Consider the following 18,533-nt stretch of genomic DNA (forward strand, 5'->3'; position numbering starts at 1 on the left):
TGGTTGACAGCTTTCAGGTGAGGAAGGGAGAGGGTTCATTCTTAAAATTTAGAGCGTTCAGCCCCATCATCGAGTAAAAGCAAAGGTGATTGCCTTCCACGTGCGTGGTGCAGTGAAAGCAGACTTATGTTGCCACGTCAGAACCATTTCTCTGGCAAGGGTTAGTGGCCAGGTTCAGGACGACACCCACAATGGAAAGGGACGTAAAACTGCTTTTATTTAACCTTGCCCTTCAGACTCACACATGTGTCCACTACTGTCTTGGGCCTAAGTCTCTTTTTGGCCACGTTCCCTGAAAAACACGCCCGCCCTGGATTTTGGAAGAGGCTGCTTTCGGATGAGTTGGCTGAGAATTAGAGAATTAGTGTAATTACCACTACACAAACTTGTGCTGGACTTTGTCCTGCCCTCTGTTGCTTCTAGCTCTGTGCTGAGTATATCTGTACCTTCCACCTTGGATTTCGGGGCCCTGAGGCTGTACCTTGTCTCCCCTTCTTGTGTGTTTCCTACGGAGTTTGTTATGGTTGCTGGATACACAGTGTGTTTAATATGTGCTCGTGGATTCAGTTCTTTCTTCCACTGTTGAGGGGCAGAAGTCCTCAACTTGTAGTGAGGTAAAGACTGGGGCAGTGGAATCCCTACAGATGGCCCTTGGAGGCTGTGTGGGGGCTCCCTCAATCTCAGAGGGCTGGATCAGAGATCAGAGTTGGGTCCCACAGTGGGGGTTAGTAAAGTCCCCTCTAGAATGCTGTGTGGGCCATGTGGCCCCCACGCTCGTCTACAACTTGCTCAGGACTTTCTAGCCCCTTTGTGCTAACAGGTTTTTGGGGACCCCAGGCACTCACAGCCCAGCCCCTAGGTAGGTAGGCATAATCGGATCTGTAGGCAGTCTTTCTTTCTGTCATGAAAAGTGCTCAGCTCAGTGGCTTCGTGTGGCACTGGGATGTCTTCATACAGACGACCGTGTTCTCGGCAGATCTGGCCATGTCCCCCCAGTTCTGAGGGGGGCTGATTACCTTCTGAGATGTATCTTAGCTGTCAGACTGAAGGTTGCCTTGTAGGGTAAAAACAGAAGATGCATACGTGTTCGCAGAAATCCATGCCAGTGCCCAAAGCCTCCGAGACCAGCTGCAAGCCTTCCTGGGTTGAAGTGAAAAGATGTTTTCTTTCTTTAGTAGCTTATAGAGACCTGAAAACAGGAGGCAAACAGAAAAGCAAACAGAAAGGTAGGCAGGAGAATGCGTTTTCAGGAGAAAAAAAAAAAGTGCCTTGAGAGGAAATAAAGAGGTGCTGATCGTTAAAGCCTGAAAACTGAAGAAAAAGCAAACCCAACAATACTTTGGCTTCTGTGAACTCTGAATCTGGATGAGCAAATGGTGCTTTGCCAAATGCTAGCCTCCAGGCTGCCGACCAGGGCAGCTGTGGTCCTGCTGCGTGCCCGTCCCACACGGCGACTCTTCTGGGCTGGGCTCCAGGTCTGGAGGGGCAGGGGGGCCCGGGAAGGGCAGGTGGGGCCCCCAACTCCACGCCATCAGGGTGGCTGGGAAGCATCACGAGGGTACCCTCTTGCACTCTCTCAGGAGGGTTGAGGTTTGCCTTAGAGAGTATCCCCCCCACCCCAGGCCAGTCCTCGGGGCCTCGTGGACTTCCCAGAGAAGGCGGTGGTCAAAGTGGTTTCCAAGGCCACGGGGGCCAAAAGAAGCCTGGTTTGTTTTATTCTATTAGGAGAGCACGTTAGCAGAGTCATATTTTATAGCCAAAGGACATGAAGCCCAGAGGTCCTCGGTGACTCTGTAAGGGCCACTCGGAAGGAAGCCTGGCTTGGGCCCCAGGCTCCAGGCTGCCAGGCAGGCCACTCCATAGCGATGCTATGCTGCTCCATAGCGGTGTCGGGCCCGGATCAGCTCTCCCCGGGTGGGGCCTGTCCCTGCTTGAGAGGGGCCTGCATTTCTCCAAGCTCCTTTCACAGCTGCCTTGTGGCGGACTGTCCTCTCTCACTTCCTTGTCCTCCGCCCTCTCTACGGGCACGAGGGGATGTGCGGTGGCTCCCAGGGCACAGCTGTGTCCCTTTCCTGTCTGGGGAGCTGCCTAAGGAATGCATCCTGTCGTGTCGTATCTAATCTAATCTAATCTAATCTAATCTAATCTAATCTAATCTAATCACCTAGATCAGATACGTGTGCACAACGTGGCTTCTCTCTGTCATCTGGGGTGTGGCTTAAACATCAAGACTGCCTTGGGAGCATGATGGCGCTTCTTCCTTTCCCTCGCGAATTAACATCATCTTACAACAGAGTTTCTTATGTAAGGGCTGGTTATATCCAGTAAAATGAAGAAAAAAGAAAAAAAGAAAAACCACAAGTATGGAGCCTTGACTAGATTTCCAAACATGCAGGATGCATGTTTCCCAACCTGGCCGAAGAGGCTGTGCTTTGAGCTTGCGCTGTTACCGTATCAAGTGACACGGAGATCCCGACACGGGCAGAGCATGACAGTTGTGTCATGTGGGGAGCTGAAGGAGCCGCTGGCTGGCTGAGAAGCTCTTGTACTCAGGTGGTGCAGATGGGCCCAAGAGTCACTTCCTGCTGGTACACACGTATCCGAATTAGTGAGGAGAGAGCTCCCTTCCAAAGCTACGTGCAGGGTGTTGCACTGGGTCCTTGACCCCCTTCGCCTGCAGCGTCACCCCCCATCTCCGTATGGCCCTGCAGGCCTCCTTCTCCACGCCTGACCTGCCTGCCCTGCCTGCCCTATGCCTTCTCGTGCTTTCAGGGTGCCAAGCACGCAGGGCCACCGTGTGTTCCCCGGCGCTAAGCCCTGCCTAGAAGCACCTGGGGCCCTCCTCCCACTCCCCTTGGAAGCCCCACCCATCAGTTTGGTGGCTTCTTCAGCTCTCCCAGTCGGAATGACTGGCTCCCTCGTGCCCCTCCAGGGTTGCCACCAGCTTCCTGAAAGCTGACCCCATTTCTGATTCACCTCTGGTTTTGCTAAAGCCTATTAAGGAATTTTGCACTTATTAAAACACTCAGAAAAACTTCTTTTGATAGATTGGATGAAACCTAGTGCTTTTCATGCCAAGGCAGTTGTGGAAGTGCTGAGCATTTCGGAACATTGGGATAAAGCGGGGTGGGAAACGGAGGAGGTTTTTCCAGCGGGAGGACCTGTGTGAGGCTGGGGGTAGGGAGGAAGGTTCCACTGTGATAGGGAGGGGCGCTGGCTTTCCGCGCCGGGCAGCTGAGGTAGCAGTTTTGACGGCTTTGTCCACATGCCAACTCCTGGGGGATGAACAGGGAGGGAGGGAGAAGGAAATGCGAGTCACAGACTCGGCCAAACTCCCACTAGGCCGAACGGCCTCGGTGGTAAAATTCCCCTCCTTTGTAGATTCTGTGGGTGCAAGAATCTACAATCTAGCCCACTTGAGTGAGACGGGGCAAGTCTTCGTGAGGCCGTACTGGGGCGGCTCGGGGCCCGCTGCAGGGAGGAAATGGAGCCTGGCTGGGCCTCGCCGAAGTGGGAATGAGAAAACTAGGAGCCAAGGCTGGTAGTCAGGTGACTTCTCTCAGGGTTGTGAGTTGTTCCCCTGGGGGGCGCTTTCACGCTGGGTCCCACCTTGTCTCCTGTCTCTGCATCTCCCTGCGCTTCTGCTCCCTCCTTTGCAGACTGGCCTCTTCCCTTGGCTGACGGTCCCTGCTTTCCAGTAACTGGCTCACAGTGACTTTTGTTCCGCTCTTGCCTCTATGTGATGGTTTAGCTCCAGACGGCCCTGGTGACTGCCACCCATGCCTCTTACGTTTTTGAGACAAGGAATCATTAGTTGGGCTTTGGCCTTGGTTGGCACATCTCAGCCCTGTCCCATCAATGGGGACAGGGAGCAGGGGCTGATTAGGGGAAGGCAGGGTGGACGGGGAGGAGGGGATGACCAGATGTGGATGTCTGACCTTTACCTGCCCTCGATGAAGGGGCTACGGATGAGGGAGGTGAGTGCTGACCGTGTACCCCAAACCCGTTCTCTCTTCACAGGCCATTCATTTAGTAACTCTAGAGATTTGGCATTTCCCCCTTCAGTCGGGTACTCCAGAGACCTTCCCCTGATGCTAAACCACTCCTGAGTGGTCTCAGTTGGCAGATTGTGACGATGGAGATGCCGCAGGCTTTGCACAGACGTCACTCCCGTGGTGCAGGAAGAACCTCACAGGCAGCCTCAGGTGTCCCTGCAGGACTGATAGGTTCATAGCTGGAAAACCAGGAATGTCCTAAAACTGCACAGACAGCGTTCCACTTATCAAATGACTTGGTGCCAGATTTTTCTTGTATCCTAATTTTTGCCGTCTAACCAACGACAGATACTTCTCGAGCGCATCCTATGTGGCATCTCTGTCCTCCCTCTGGCGATATAGAAAGGATGCTTCTGGAAGCTTACGTTTACATCCGTGTTCAGAGACCATAAAGAGAAGTATTCTCTAGTCCGTCAGTTTGCACGCACTTTAGCTATTTGTGCACCTACTGTGTTGTTCCAAGCCTCGCTTGCCAACACACACACACACACGTGTGTGCGCACACCCGGGCACAGACACGCGCACGCACGCCCGCACCTGCCAAGATTAAGGAGAGAATAGAGGAAGTGGGCACAGGAGAAAAGCTAGCCGTTATCTATACGTGGAGGAAACTGCGTGCTTAAAATGTAAGTAGCCATAATTGAATAATACTTAGCTACCTTTAAAATATATAAAAGACTGTTATCAGGCATTCACGGTTTCCTTACTGTGTTTCCTCTGAGAGACTATAATCAGAGGAAGCTGTAAAATAACTTAACGTAGCAGAAGTTTGGATCTGAAAGTCATACCATAATAGGTTCTTCTCTGCTCGGCCCCAGGAATTCTGATAAAGATGTTTGTCAGTTAACCCTGAGAATAACTTGTAATTCTCTCTTGTCATCAGCGGCAGTCATAACCGTGTAGAGACATAGCAATCTAGAAGAGCCTCTGATGGGGCGGTCGGGGGCCTCATCTCGGGAGGTTTATATTTGATTAGCAAACGTCCGTTCTAGATGGTGCTCCTGGGTATGGCAAACAGTCACTTTTCAGAGGCTTTCTAAGCTGCTGTCCAATCATATCCTGCTTATAATGGTTTCCCAAGAAGGAATGCTTCAAGTTTAACGTCTGTTTCTATATCTCTCTTTGTCTTTATGAAATTACATTTCCAGGGGCGCCTGGGTGGCGCAGTCGGTTAAGCGTCCGACTTCAGCCAGGTCACGATCTCGCGGTCTGTGAGTTCGAGCCCCGCGTCAGGCTCTGGGCTGATGGCTTGGAGCCTGGAGCCTGTTTCCGATTCTGTGTCTCCCTCTCTCTCTGACCCTCCCCCGTTCATGCTCTGTCTCTCTCTGTCCCAAAAATAAATAAAAAACGTTGAAAAAAAAAATTAAAAAAAAAAAAAAAAAAAAAAGAAATTACATTTCCACAAACGTTATTTGTCTTTTAGCTGCTTGCTTCGCATTCTAATTATTAGGTGTTGTTGTTTTGACCTCTTCACAGAGAAAAGTGCCAGCTGTTTGAGTTGGTGAGCTCATGAACACACGTGAAGAGGCAGACCCCTGGTTTTTCCCATGGTCTTTTCAAGAACAAACCCTTCTTCTGGGGTGCTTTGTTCTTGTCGTTAGGCAGTGCAACCTTTCGGAAGTGCCTGGAGCCGGCCCCCTCTCCTGCACACACTCTCAGGGTGCTTTCCCATCCGCAGTTCTTCCCAATAAAAAGCAGGAGAGGAGACCTGTGGAAGAACAGAGACGAGGATGAGGAGGTGCCTCTAGAAGAAATGGGAAGGCTCCAGAAGCACAGTCTAGAACTTCATTTGTCTTCGTAGCTGGGCCTCCATCGAGAGAATTGTGAGTTGCATTTCTTCGTCAGGTAGAGAACTGGGTTCGTAAGGAAGCCAGGACGTTTCCAAGTGAGAGGCACTGGATGGGAAGGATGTGAAACCTGGGTCCAAGGAAGCACTGCAGTTGGGTCTTCGGTTCTGGTTCACTTTGTTTCAGAGATGATGATGCCTCTGAGTTCTTGACGAAGAACAAAGAGCCTTAGACCAGAGTCTAGCTGAGGTACTGACAGGTATTTGATGTACATGACTGTGGGATCAGTGTCCTTTATCTGTCTACACAGAGAGCCGACTGCTTCCTCCTAGCTCCTTCTGGCTCTGGTTTGCCTTCCTTGGTGGCTGCCTCCCTCACTCTTCACTGTCGTCAGCTTCGCTTCTGAGGCACAGAGTGCTCCATAGACCCCCACGTGAGCGTGGGGGTGCCGACAGACTCGTGAAAGGGAAGTGAGGAACTCGAAGTGGTTTGTTTCGTTTCATTGTCGATGGCGGCAGTGTGTGGATTGCGCTAGTGAAGACATTTTACTTTGGTGAAAGAGTATCCCTGTTAAAGAGAAAATAGGAAAATACTGAGACAGTCTGCTTCACCTATTGGAGTTATGTGCAAAAAAAGGGATCAGAGCTTGCTCTTCCTGCTTTGTTGTAATAAACTAAATATTGGTTTTGTTCGACATCATCATTGTGGAAACGGGTGTAGCTTCTTCCTTAGAGACCAGCCATCACCGGAGGGGCAGAGTCTTGTTATGACAGTCAGCTATATCATTATTTCCTGTTATTGTGAAGGCCCATTGATTACAACTTCAAAAAAGACAATACGGGCCGAAAATAATCATCACATAAGACAAACACTCAGTTCTTTCTCTCTTTCCTTTGTGCCCCTTACCTCCTTCCTTGATGTGAGGAAAAGAATTTCAAAATTATCTACTCTGCTGAGAATTTATTTTAATTGGGTTAATAATAGTAGTGATTGTTTACAAAAAAAACCCAAGGGCTTATTGTGTGTCAGGCACTCTGCTAAACAGTTTAAATGCATTATCTCATTAAGCCCTCCCAACAAACCCAAAAAGGAAGGAACTACTCCCGTCCCTTGAGTATAAATGAAGAATGAGAGGCAAAAGCCAAGCGAAGTATCTTGCCGAAGGCTCTGATTGGAAAGCCCGCGCCCGGGCCGGGGGCTCACGCTCCCTGGCGGCTTGCCTCACTCTCCCCATTGGCGTACTGAGAAGTCCAAAGCCACCGACGCTCCCGTCAGCCCTGTCGACTCCGAGTAGCCCTCCCTGGGGGGCAGGCACAGGTACACTGGGCTCCCTCTGGCCTGACTGCAGGCCCCATCTCTTTCCCCTCTGCTCCGCCTAAGTCCTGTCTTCCGGAAGCTCAGACATTCATCAGAAGGTGACTAGGAACCAGCAGTAAATGCAGCCTACGATTCTTGTTGAGATTGAATTTTTGCTAAATAGTGATATGCATCCATAGTGTTTTCAGAACAGCCTCGTCTTTCCTGACTGATCTTTACGGTAACCTTCGTAGGTTAGGCTTAATCTTCTCCTGACTCCTATTTCCCCTTTCCAAAATTACCTTTTTATTACCCTGTGTCAGAGGGTTACTTACCCAGTATAGTGTATCGAATATACCAAGGCACACTGAAAAATAAAATTGCAGGCTTCCGGGCCCAGAGAGCATTAAGAGCAAATTCTGTAGCAGCAGATGGCCGACCCGCTCACGGAAACATGGCAAACATCTCACACGGGGCTGGTGAATATGAGTCACTCTGAAGAGATGCCCCAACGCCTCTGCCAATCTCCAAAGAGAAGAGCTTCTCCCTTGAGGAGTATGAGGCTCCTTAAATGACCCGTTCCACCTTTATGCTCAGACTGTGCATCTGGACTAGGGCATGGCTTTTGAAGGAACAGAATTGGCACAGCTGCCCCCTGGTCCAGGACATGCCCACTGGTGTGGGAAGGCGGTCGGCCATACTGGCATCTGCTAGGCCGGCAGGCGGGCTTGCTAACTGGAAGAAATCACTGGACCAGGAGACCACTTGGGTGGAACCTCCCACCCTCCATGCAAGCCTCCGAGGGAAGCCCAGTTGGCTGGACTTTGGGGACTGCTCACGGGGAACCAGGTTCGGGATTTTGTTCATGGAGGAGGGAGGGCATCTCTCCCCCGCCCTCCGGTATCGACACAGAGCTAGGCTGTAGTGTGCCTGGATGGTAACAAGTTGGTACAGCTGAGGACCGTGGAGTCAGAAGATTATCCTGGAACGTGTGAAACCATGGTTGAAAGTCATGTCAGAGGGCAACCTGGTGGTTCGGTTGCTTAAGCGTCCAACTCTTGATTTTGGCTCAGGTCATGATCTCACGGTCTGTGAGTTCGAGCTCCGCATCGGGCACTGTGCTGGCAGCCTGGAGCCTGCTTGGGATTCTCTTTCTTGCTCTCTCTCTGCCCCTCCCCAACTTGTGTGCATGCTCCCTCCCTCTCTCTCTCTCTCTCTCTCTCTCTCAAAATGAATAAATAAACTTACAAAAAGTCATGTCAAATATTGCCATTCTACGTAGGCTTTTACTTTTTTTAAAAGAAGGACAGTATTTTCTGTTGTGGTTGAAAAGGAGTCCTGAGAGCACTAATAGAAATGTCCCCGGAGGTTTTTCATCATTAGCTTTTATTACTTCAGTGAATGGGTTTGCCTGTTTTCCTTTAGACATGTTGTTTTTCACATGTTCACATTTCAGATATGTCCCAAGCAGTTTCTTATCAGTTGTTTCGTTGCTATCATGTCTCTTTTCTGTGATAAGGCATGGAGCTGTTAGCAAGTGTTAACTTCTGTCTCACCTCGGTCCTGTTTTCCCAGGGGCTCTGTATAAAGACCCTGCTTGTCTCGTTGAACTTGTCCACACAATTTATTTGAGCTCTCACATTCCTCTTTGTTTTTCTTATCTTTTTCCCACCCTGTATTAATGTGTTCAGCATGTTTTTGTAAAACGTCCCATTGTTAACTTTTTTAAGATGTAAATTATTAGGTCTCTTTTTTTTTAAAAAGACAAATTTGATCTCATCTTATTTCCTCAAAGGTATTAGAAAACATATTCTTGGCCTCGAAGCCATGCGAGGGAGGACACAATTGAGCCAGGAATGGACATCATGCATGGTAGCCAGTAGATATCCAGGCTGATAACTTGTCCGAGGGAGAAATTTACAAAACTGCCACCATGTGGGGTCCACTCACGCCTGTCAGACTCAGGCTTATACTGGGTACAGAATAGATGTTTGTTAAATAAGGTCTTTAGCACTATATCATATGGCTTAATTTTAAAATAGATTATTTAAGGGGCACCTGGGTGGCTCCGTCTGTTAAGCATCCAACTTCAGCTCAGGTCATGATCTTGCAGTCTGTGAGTTTGAGCCCCGCATCGGGCTCTGTGCTGACAGCTCCGAGCCTGGAGCCTGCTTCGGATTCTGTGTCTCCCTCTGTCTCTCTGCACCGCCCCCCCCTCCCAAATAAGCAATTAAAAAAACAGATTATATAAGATTTCCCAGATGACCTGTGTTTACCTTAAATTGGGATTTTGGTGTATTGTACAAAGGAAGAAAGGTTAATCCAGAATGCTTAGCCATTTGGGTTAGTCAGGGCAGATTTGACAAAGGTTATAGAGTGTAACCTTTTTAGGTGGGCAGGGAAGAAAACAGACTGCATTGCTTGTGTAGGTAGTTAGGGTCTGATGATATTCTTGCCCTATTTATGTCATTTTTTATTTGTCTTCTGATGGTGCTCATGGCACTTACATAGACAAATAGCACCTCGGGAGTCCAGCTACCTCTTGGCACTTAAGCACGCCACATGTTTACCGAGAAACCAGAATTTCCATTGGGAAATTGGGCAAAAGCGACACTGTGGATTTTTCCCCTAAAGTCGGTGCCCCGGCGACATGTTTATGGGACTGTAAGGATCATGTGTGAGTGGTGCTGATTAAAACCATTAAAGCCATGTGGTATCCACTCCCCGTCAGCTGAGGAATCAAGGCAGGAGAGGGGATTCTGAAGCAAGGCATCAGCCACACACGTCAATTATTCGTTTTACTCTCTCTTAATCGGGGCTGTGACAACTGTCACCCCAGAAGTGGTTCATCCCCTAGCGTTTCTCGGCACATCTGTGATGGACGGGCGGTCATGGAGGAGTTCGTAAGGGAAGGGCCCGTGGCCTCTGGGGTTCAGGAGGGGGGTTCCTCGGCTCACCAGGGTGGGGGCAGGAGACGTGCACGCAGGGCTGAGGGTGGTGGCTTCCACAGGAACCATTCTTATGGAACCCGACCCGAGAGGTGTTCTGTTACGCATTCAAAGCCTGAGTGCTCAAAACGTGATTTTGATAACGACGAAAGCCGCCAAGATGTTGACCTTCAGCCACGCCCAGGGTTAACACAGCTGTCACTACGTGTAAGAAGTAAACGCAGAAGCACTTAGGCTGCTCAGTGGCAAATGCTTTACCTCAAATTGATCTGAAATCTTTTCTACTTTTTCAACCCTTTCATTCAGTGGCTCTTAAAAAGTTATCTGGGAGTGGGAGTGGGGGCAGGACTTGAAGAGCAACCCTCACTTACTGAGGCAAGGAAGTCATTCCAAGACACTACTGCTACTACTGTTAATAATGATGGCATGCCTTGGAGATATTTTGGGTTGGGTTATGAATTTTTTGGTTTTCTGATGCATATTAAAGCAACGTGTGTACACCATACTGTAGTCTATTAAGTGTGCAACAGTGTTACGTTTGAAAAAGCAGAGTCTATACCTTAATTTAAAATATTACTAGGGGCACCTGGGTGGATCAGTCGGTTGAGCGTCCAAGTTTTGATTTGGGCTCAGGTCAAGTTCCCACGGTCGTGGGACTGAGCCCCGTGTCAGGCTCTGTGCTGAGCATGGAATCCACTTAAGATTCTCTCTCTTTCCCCCTCTACCCCACTCATGCTCTCTCTCCACAATTAAAAAAAAGCGAAAAAACATATTGCTGAATTGGGGTGCCTGGCTGGCTCTGTCAGTAGAACATACAACTTAAAAAAAATTTTTTTTTTTAATGTTTATTTCTGAGAGAGAGAGAAAGAGTGCAAGGGAGGAGGGGCAGAGATATATGGAGACACAGAATCCGAAGCAGGCTCCAGGCTCTGAGCTGTCAGCACAGATCCCAACATGGGGCTCGAACTCATGAACCACGAGATCGTGACCTGAGCCAAAGTCAGATGTCCAACCGACTGAGCCACCCAGGCACCCCAGAACATGTAACTTTTTATCTCAGGGTTGTGAGCTCGAGCCTCATGTTGGGTGTAGAGATTACTTAAAAAAATAAAATAAAGCATTAAAATATTGCTGAAAATGCTGACTATCATCTGAGCTTTCAGTGAATCGTCCTTTTGCTGGTGGAGGGTCTTGCCTCGAGGTTGATGGCTGCTGACTGATCAGGGCGCTGGCTGCTGAAGGCAGGGGTGGCTGTAGTTTCTAGAAATAAGACAACAGTGAAGTTTGCCACATTATTGACTCTTTCTTTCGCAATTGGTCTGTAAGATGCGATACTGTTTGATAGCACTCGACCCACAGTGGAACTTCTTTCACTATTGGACTGAATCTGCCCAGACCCTGCCTCTGCCTTATCAGCTGAGTTTATGGCATATTCTCCATGTTTTGCTGTCATTTCAACAGTCTTCACCAGGAGTAGACCCCATCTCAGGAAACCACTTTCTCTACTCATCCATAGGAAGCAACTTCTCATCCATTGAGCTTTGATCACAAGGTGGCAGCAATTCAGCCCCATCTTCAGGCTCCGCTTGTAATTCCAGTTCTCCTGTTGTTTCCAGCCCATCTGCAGGGACTTCCTCCATTCAAGGCTTGAATGCTCAATTTGTAAAAAAAAAAAAAAAACGTAGTATCTGTGAAGCACGATAAAGCGAGGTATGCCTGTGATCGTAATGATGGATGTTTACTATGCATTTACCATCCGTATTTACCATCCTGGCTCCCGCAGAGTGGCAGCCTCCTCCTGTGTGTTGGGAGTGGTCCCCCTTCAGCCAGTCCCCACCGTTGTCCCCTCCAAGGCCTTCCCCTGCTGTCGCCCGGACTCCTCCCTGTTCACACCGTCCTCTCTCTACCACCTGCCGGCTGCAAAGTGGGCTGTGTTGTAGAAGTCCTTTGGAACCACAAATGACACCTAAGCACATGGAAAAAAAAAAGGTAACCTCACAAGTAATCAAGGAAATGCAAATTAAAACCAATCAGGAGTTACTTTCACTTCTATAATAAGGAAACAAATTGACTGGAAAAACCAGAGATGGAAAAAATCAGCAAGACTGGTGCCCTGCGCTGCAGGTGGGAGAGTAAATTGGAACCGAGGGCAGATCTGACGATATAGATAACATAATGCCCCCAACCCACTAATTCCTTTTCTGAGGATTTATTCTACGTAACCTGAGACGCGCTCAGTGTTTGTGAATGACAGTGTTTCTCAAAGCGTTTAGAATATAATCTACGTAGATGCCCCGCAGTGGTTAAGTGAGTCATGTGCATATGACACAGTACTCTTCAACTGTTAAAATTATGCACTTGAGGAATTTTTCATTACATTAGGAGAAGTAAAACGGAGTGGCTAACTGAATGGGCTTCATGGAGGGTCACACTTCCTGGGTTTGAATCTTTCCCTGTTACTTACAAGCTGTACCACTTGAGAGAGCTGTCAAAAGCTCTCTGTGCCTCGGTTTCCTTATCTGTAAAAGGGAGAGAGAACAGTGGTTATAAGATTTAAAGGAAATAATTCATCACACAGGGCCAGACACAGCTAAGTGCCCAAGTGCATGTTAATGTTACATTACTTCTGTACCTCAGTTTCCTCCTCTGCCAATGGGAATGACATCAGTTCCTATCTCCCGAGGGGTGCGGGTGCGCAAATGTACTGAAAGCATTAAGCATGGACTGAGCACAGAGTAACCGCCACGCAAGTGACAGCTGCTGTTTGCGCTGTGAGTGCAGGGAAACGTTCACAGAAAACCAGATCCCTCGTAGAGAACCAAGACTGCTTGAGAACCCACATCTTCACCCACACAAAGACTGGAAGATACATATCAAGATAACTATCCCTGGGGGGAAAGATTCCATGGCGGTTTTGTTTTTTGTTCTTTCCTCTATTTTTCTGAATTTTCAACAACAGCTACCTGTTACTTTTATAATTTACAAAACGAATAGCAGTTTTGGAGCTGGAACATTGTCCGTGTAGCCCATGGTTGATCAGAGTAGGGGAGTGTGCCAAAGCTTCCTTCCAGTTGATGGTTTTTCTGTGTTAGGGTCCTGGTCTCTGGTCTCTTGTACACAGAGCTGACTGTTGTAGACAGTGTAACAGTTGTTCGGATTTTGTTTTCTCCAGCTGCATTAGAGCAGTGATTCCAAACTCTGGCTGATGCTACTAGAGTCGTTTGAGGAGATTTTGAAATATACTGGTGGCTGCTGGCTGGTCTGATTAGATCAAGATATTTGGGAGGGGTGGGCCTTAGGCATTAGCATTTCGCAAAGGCTCTCGAGGACATTTCTACCGTGCAGCCTGGTGATGGGGGGCGACCCAGAAGTAGGCTGGCGTTTGCCACACCCCGTCCCACCTGGCAGGGGGTTCTGCCACATGGACAGAGCCCCCCTTCTTCTGGTCAGAGTCGGCCCGAGCCGTATTCCCACATCACCTAAGTTAAGACTCGCCTGGAGGGCTCATTACAAAAATGTGGGCACCTGGACCCTAATCCAGACCTACTGAATCTGAACTTTGACAGGAGTGACGTGGTCGTGTGTGTATTTGCTGAGCCCACTGGGTGATTCTTGCCATCAGGGAAGTGTGGGAACCCGGCTGAAGTCCTGGTTCCATCTCAGCTGTACACTGGGAATATCAGGGGTGCCTAGAAACACGCCGATGCTGGGTGTCCCTCCTGCCTCCACAATTCTGACGCAGTGGAGCTGGGACACTGTCTGGGCCTCGGGACTTGTGAAGTCATGGTTCCCAACAACTAGCAGTGATGGTTCTCACAGTGGGGTGCTGGGACCCCATCGCTTGGGCACATGTTAGAAATGCACGTTGGGGAGGGGCACCTGAGTGGCTCAGTCAGTTAAGCGTCCGGCTCTTGATTTTGGCTCGGGTCATGATCTCACGGTTTGTGGGATCGAGCCCCATGTTGAGCTCTGCACTGACAGCACAGAGCCTGCTTGGGATTCTCTCTCTCCTCCACTCTTTCTATGCCCCCCACCTCAAAAAAAAAAAAAAAAAATCAAAACTTAAAAAAAAAAGAAATGCAAATTGTAGAGCCCCCCCACCCCCCCACCCAAAGCTGCTGAAGCAGAAACTGGGGATAGGACACAGCAGTCTGTGCCTTAGCAGCCCTCTCATGATTCCTGCTCATGCTGACGAACCACTGCTCTAGGGTGGGGCTGTGAGAAGCAGGTTCCCAGACCTACTCCTGAGAGAACTCAGTGGTCTGGCCTCTGTGGGGCGTGGACTCCCAGTGGCCCATGACCACACTTGAGAAATACTACTCTCGAGTTTACCCTTGCTCCCTTGGGCATTTCAAACTTGTAAGGGCCTTGACATCTCTCAAGTACCACCAGTGGCCTGATGCTCTTGTGGGAAGCCTGCTGCTGAGACTCCTAGGCCCTCGGTGGCAAAACACGTGGCTGCCTTCCAGCCATAATTAGTTGGGACGTGTTTTCTTTAAAGTCAGTAAGTACTCTGGTTAGGAACACACTTTTCAGAAGTACTGACCTGAGTTTGACTCAGAAGCAGACACATCCACATTTCTTCCGTGTGGTTCTTCCCCTGGTATAACTTCCACGCCTCTCTGTTTTGTAGGTTTTATCATCAGCCCGTGCTGAGGTGGTCCTCTCAGCCCCAGACCGCTCACGACCACGCCTACTGGAGAAGAAAAGGACAGGAGGTCGGTGGCTTGCTGGGGCCAAGGGCCCGAGAAGACCCAGAGGTCAGAGGGATGGCCCAAGCCCACAGTCTGCCCGTTCACACGAGGGAGGGCCCATGGGAAGTTGGAGGAAGGACAGAGAACGTGATGAAGAAGGCAGTTTGGGAAGAAGAGCTGAGAATGGCAGGACCTGCCAAGTGGCAGAATATAAGCCTGGAGAGCTGGAACCAGCCAAGGAAACTAGGGAGGCAAATGTCTGATGGTGATGGGGAGAGACTGTTTCAAGATCTGTACCCATTTGTGCAAGGAGAACATGTGCTGAATTCCCAAAGCAAAGGGAAATCCCAGTCATTGCCCAGGGTTCTTTCCCCCGAGGGCCTGAGTTGCATGGAAATTCCCATTCCATTGAATGATGGACATTTTCAAGGTGTTCCTAAAATGCCATTTTATCCCCCAAATTGTGCGCCAAATTTGGAATCCAAAAGGAACCCCGAGAAGGGGGGTTCCTCGGTCCCTTTCCCCCGGCCTAAGTTTGGGAGACCCCTCAAGCCTCCACCTTACGACTCCCACCAACACTCCAGGGCGGGCGTGGAGGCCAGTGACTCTCTGGACAGTCAGCAGGCGGACTTGTGCGTCTCCTACTTGACCAAATCCAGCGAGCCCCGGCTGGAGCTGTGCGCGCCCGACTCTAGTTTGGAGCCTCCCGTGTACGTGCCTCCGCCATCGTACAGGTCGCCGCCCCAGCACATCGCAAACCCCTACGTGGAGGACACAGTGCCTGGGCCCGTGTGTGGTCCCCGTCAGCGGCAGCATCCGTTGGAGCCGGCCGGTCCCCCTGGCACCGGGAATGAGTATGGTGCAAGCCCACACTCTCCTCGCGGGGTCCCTCAGCAGCCCCGGCCGACCACCGCGTACGACGGCTCCGTTCTGTATATTCCCTTTGACGACCCACGGATACGGCATTTCAAACTGGCCCGCCCCCGGGGTTTCTGTCAAGAAACAACAGCCAACGAGAAGTCCTACAACTCTAGTCCCAGCACTGCCCTGGCCCCCGCTCATGGAAACGGTCAACAAGATGGTGCCGTTTTGAGCCCACAGAGTGCGAGAACCTCGCCGGGGGGTGTGAGTGGCCCGGCCACTGCCGATCCCAGTCCCTGGTGGCTGTGGGACCAGCTCCCCAGGGATGCGGAAAATGGCGCTCCTGACCAAAGAGCCCACGGTGCCGTGGGGGGACAGTGGCCCGCCCTGGACGGCGGCCAGGGCGGGCACACAGAAGGCCTTGTCTCCCCCCCAAGCCCGCAGGGCGAGAGTACCTGTGAAACTCGAACCAAGCTCAAGAAGTTCGAAACTGGGATTCGGACCAAGAAAAGTTCAAAGAAGAAAATGAACGAGACAATATTTTGTTTGGTTTCCATCCCAGTTAAATCAGAATCACATCTGCCAGATATAGATACGAACAACAGTGACTTAAAACAGGGCACTGATAAAAGGAATGGGCTTGATAAGAGCGCAGCTTTGCAGGAACAAAGTCTGCTGAGCATGTCTTCCACCGACCTGGAGCTGCAGGCACTCACAGGAAGCATGGTGGGGAGAACAGAGTTCCAGAAACAAGATCTGGGGGAACCAGAAGAAGGCAGACAAACAAACGACCTCAGATTCATTCACCCTGCACAACACAGAGAGCCCAAGTATTCTGGCTCGTGGCCAGGGCACCAGTACAGAGATCAGCAAACCCAAACCACTTGTGCAGAGGAGTCCAGAAGCGCGCTGCCCCTCCCCGGTCCGAAGCCGGGAGGCTCACCAAAAGCAGTGCTGACTCCAAAATACTCAGACCCTCTCGTCCCTGAGGCTCACGCGCCCACGGAGTTAGCTCCCGGCGACCGAAACCAGAGGCCAAGTGCTCATCACCTGAAAGGCCAAATGTCCCTCAGCCCCTCCAGCAACAGTGCTTTCTCAAGGACTGCCTCCTGCGTAAGCCAGGCACCTGTTTCAAAAGCCGGGCCCAGTCAGGCCTGCGCCGAGGGCCGTGGCCACAGAGCCAGCCCCGTGCCCAGGGGCGACGTGGTGAAGGGGGAGACCACCGGCCCGTGCAACAGCAAACAGCTGTTTGGTCAGTTTCTCCTGAAGCCAGTTAGCCGCCGTCCCTGGGATTTGATTAGCCAGCTAGAGAGTTTTAACAAGGAGCTTCAGGAAGAGGAAGAGAGCAGTCCTAGCAGCAGCGACAGCAGCAGCGAGGACAGTGACACAGAGTGGCAGCCCGAAGGCCGTGCTGAGGCCACGGGCAAGCACTGGGGCTGCGGGGGAGACGGCCAGGCGTGGAGGGTTGAGGAGCCCGGGGCCAGGCCGGGAAGAGCCAAGAGTAAGTCCGAAAGCTGGAGCGAGGGGCAGAAGCCTGGCCGGCCTGGCGCCGGTGCTCAGTGCCCGGGCCCCGCGGAGGTGGAAGGAGGCCGGGGGGCGGCGGTGGCGGCACACGGAGGCCCGATCGCCGATGAGGGAAACCAGGAGGTGGAGCGCGCCCTGAACACCGAGCCAGCCGTCAGCCCAGGTCCTGTGAAGAGAGCGGCTTCCTCCAGGTCAGGTGACACAAAACCAGTGCCCTCGTCGGATCCGGCCTCACTGAGGCAGCCCCCGGGAAGCCAGGCACTGCCCCGTGTTCCCATTTCTGCCGAGCTGAGCCCAGCGACCCCTCGGAAGGCCGGTGGCGAGGAGGGGAGGAGCCCGCCGGTCCCGCTCGCTCTCGCCAGCAAACCCCGAGGGCTCTCGGCGCCGGACTTGAGGTCTGTGGGACTGACGCGGGCACAGGAGCAGAGCGCCGGGAAGTCAGATGCGTCTTCAGGTGAAGCCAGTGCAATAGAAATCCCCCCAAATGAGTCCCTTCAAGCAAGGGCTGCGAGGATCCTGGGCATCGAGGTGGCCGTGGAGTCCCTGCTGCCAGGCACCAGGAGAACGGGACAGGACCAGCACCCCGAGCCTGACGGAGGTGGCCGCGGGCCGGAGGCCCCCAGGGAGGAGCCTGGGTCCGGTTCACAGCTGGATGACCCCGCAGCGTCCCCTGACGCCTTTTACGGCAGGAGAAAGTGCGGCTGGACCCAAAGCCCTCTCTTTGTAGGGGAAAGGGACAGCGCCCGTCGCGCTGCCCCGGCCGCTGAGCCCTCGGGTGCGGACGGGACTGTCCCCAGGAAGGCCCCCAGCCCCGAGCCTCAGTACAGTCCCCAAGAGTCCAGGTCCTTCAATCCCAAGGACATGGGGACAAAACCGCCCTTCAAGTCCACCCTGTTCCATTTTATAGAAAGGACCCCAAATATGCCAGGCTCAGAAAAGAGGCTCAGAAGCACTTCCAAAGTGATTGAAAGTTTACAAGAGAAACTGGCTTCGCCCCCTAGGAGAGCAGACCCCGGCCGCTTGATGAGGATGAAGGAGGTGAGCTCCGTGTCCCGGATGAGGCTCCTGACCTCCCGGAGCGCTGACTCCACAGAGGAAGCCGAGGAACCGAAGGCCGAGAGGGACCCCGGGATGCAGCCCGGAGGCCTGGTGTCTCTGAACGCCGGGGACCTGGCTCGGAAGGCCGGGCTCCCGCTCGTGGTCTCCAAGGGCGCCCTCCCGCCGGAAGAAGACGGTCGTCCAATGGCACACGGGGAGAAGAAGACCATCCATCAGGATTTCTGGTGCCCAGGTGAGGAGTCAGTGTGCAGGCAGGCGTTAACAGAGTATTAGTGTGGTGCTCTGAGCGTGTAACACCAGGCTGGTGGA

The 18,533-nt window shown here is 51.5% G+C and overlaps 1 protein-coding gene across 7 annotated transcripts in view; it reads left to right on the forward strand.

The window, feature by feature from the left end:
• JCAD (junctional cadherin 5 associated) overlaps positions 1-18,533 on the forward strand; it is a 42,502-nt gene that overhangs the window by 13,626 nt on the left and 10,343 nt on the right. For 6 of the 7 annotated variants that reach the window (XM_042945227.1, XM_042945232.1, XM_042945229.1 and 3 more), the window contains one exon: positions 14,720-18,456. In XM_042945227.1, the coding sequence (XP_042801161.1) occupies positions 14,720-18,456 (3,737 nt within the window). Of the gene's footprint in view, positions 1-4,020; positions 4,682-14,719; positions 18,457-18,533 lie in introns of all 7 variants that reach the window. The other variant, XM_042945233.1, reaches the window with a different exon arrangement.

The sequence above is a fragment of the Panthera leo genome, chromosome B4, assembly GCF_018350215.1.
Source record: "Panthera leo isolate Ple1 chromosome B4, P.leo_Ple1_pat1.1, whole genome shotgun sequence".
NCBI lineage: Eukaryota > Metazoa > Chordata > Mammalia > Carnivora > Felidae > Panthera > Panthera leo.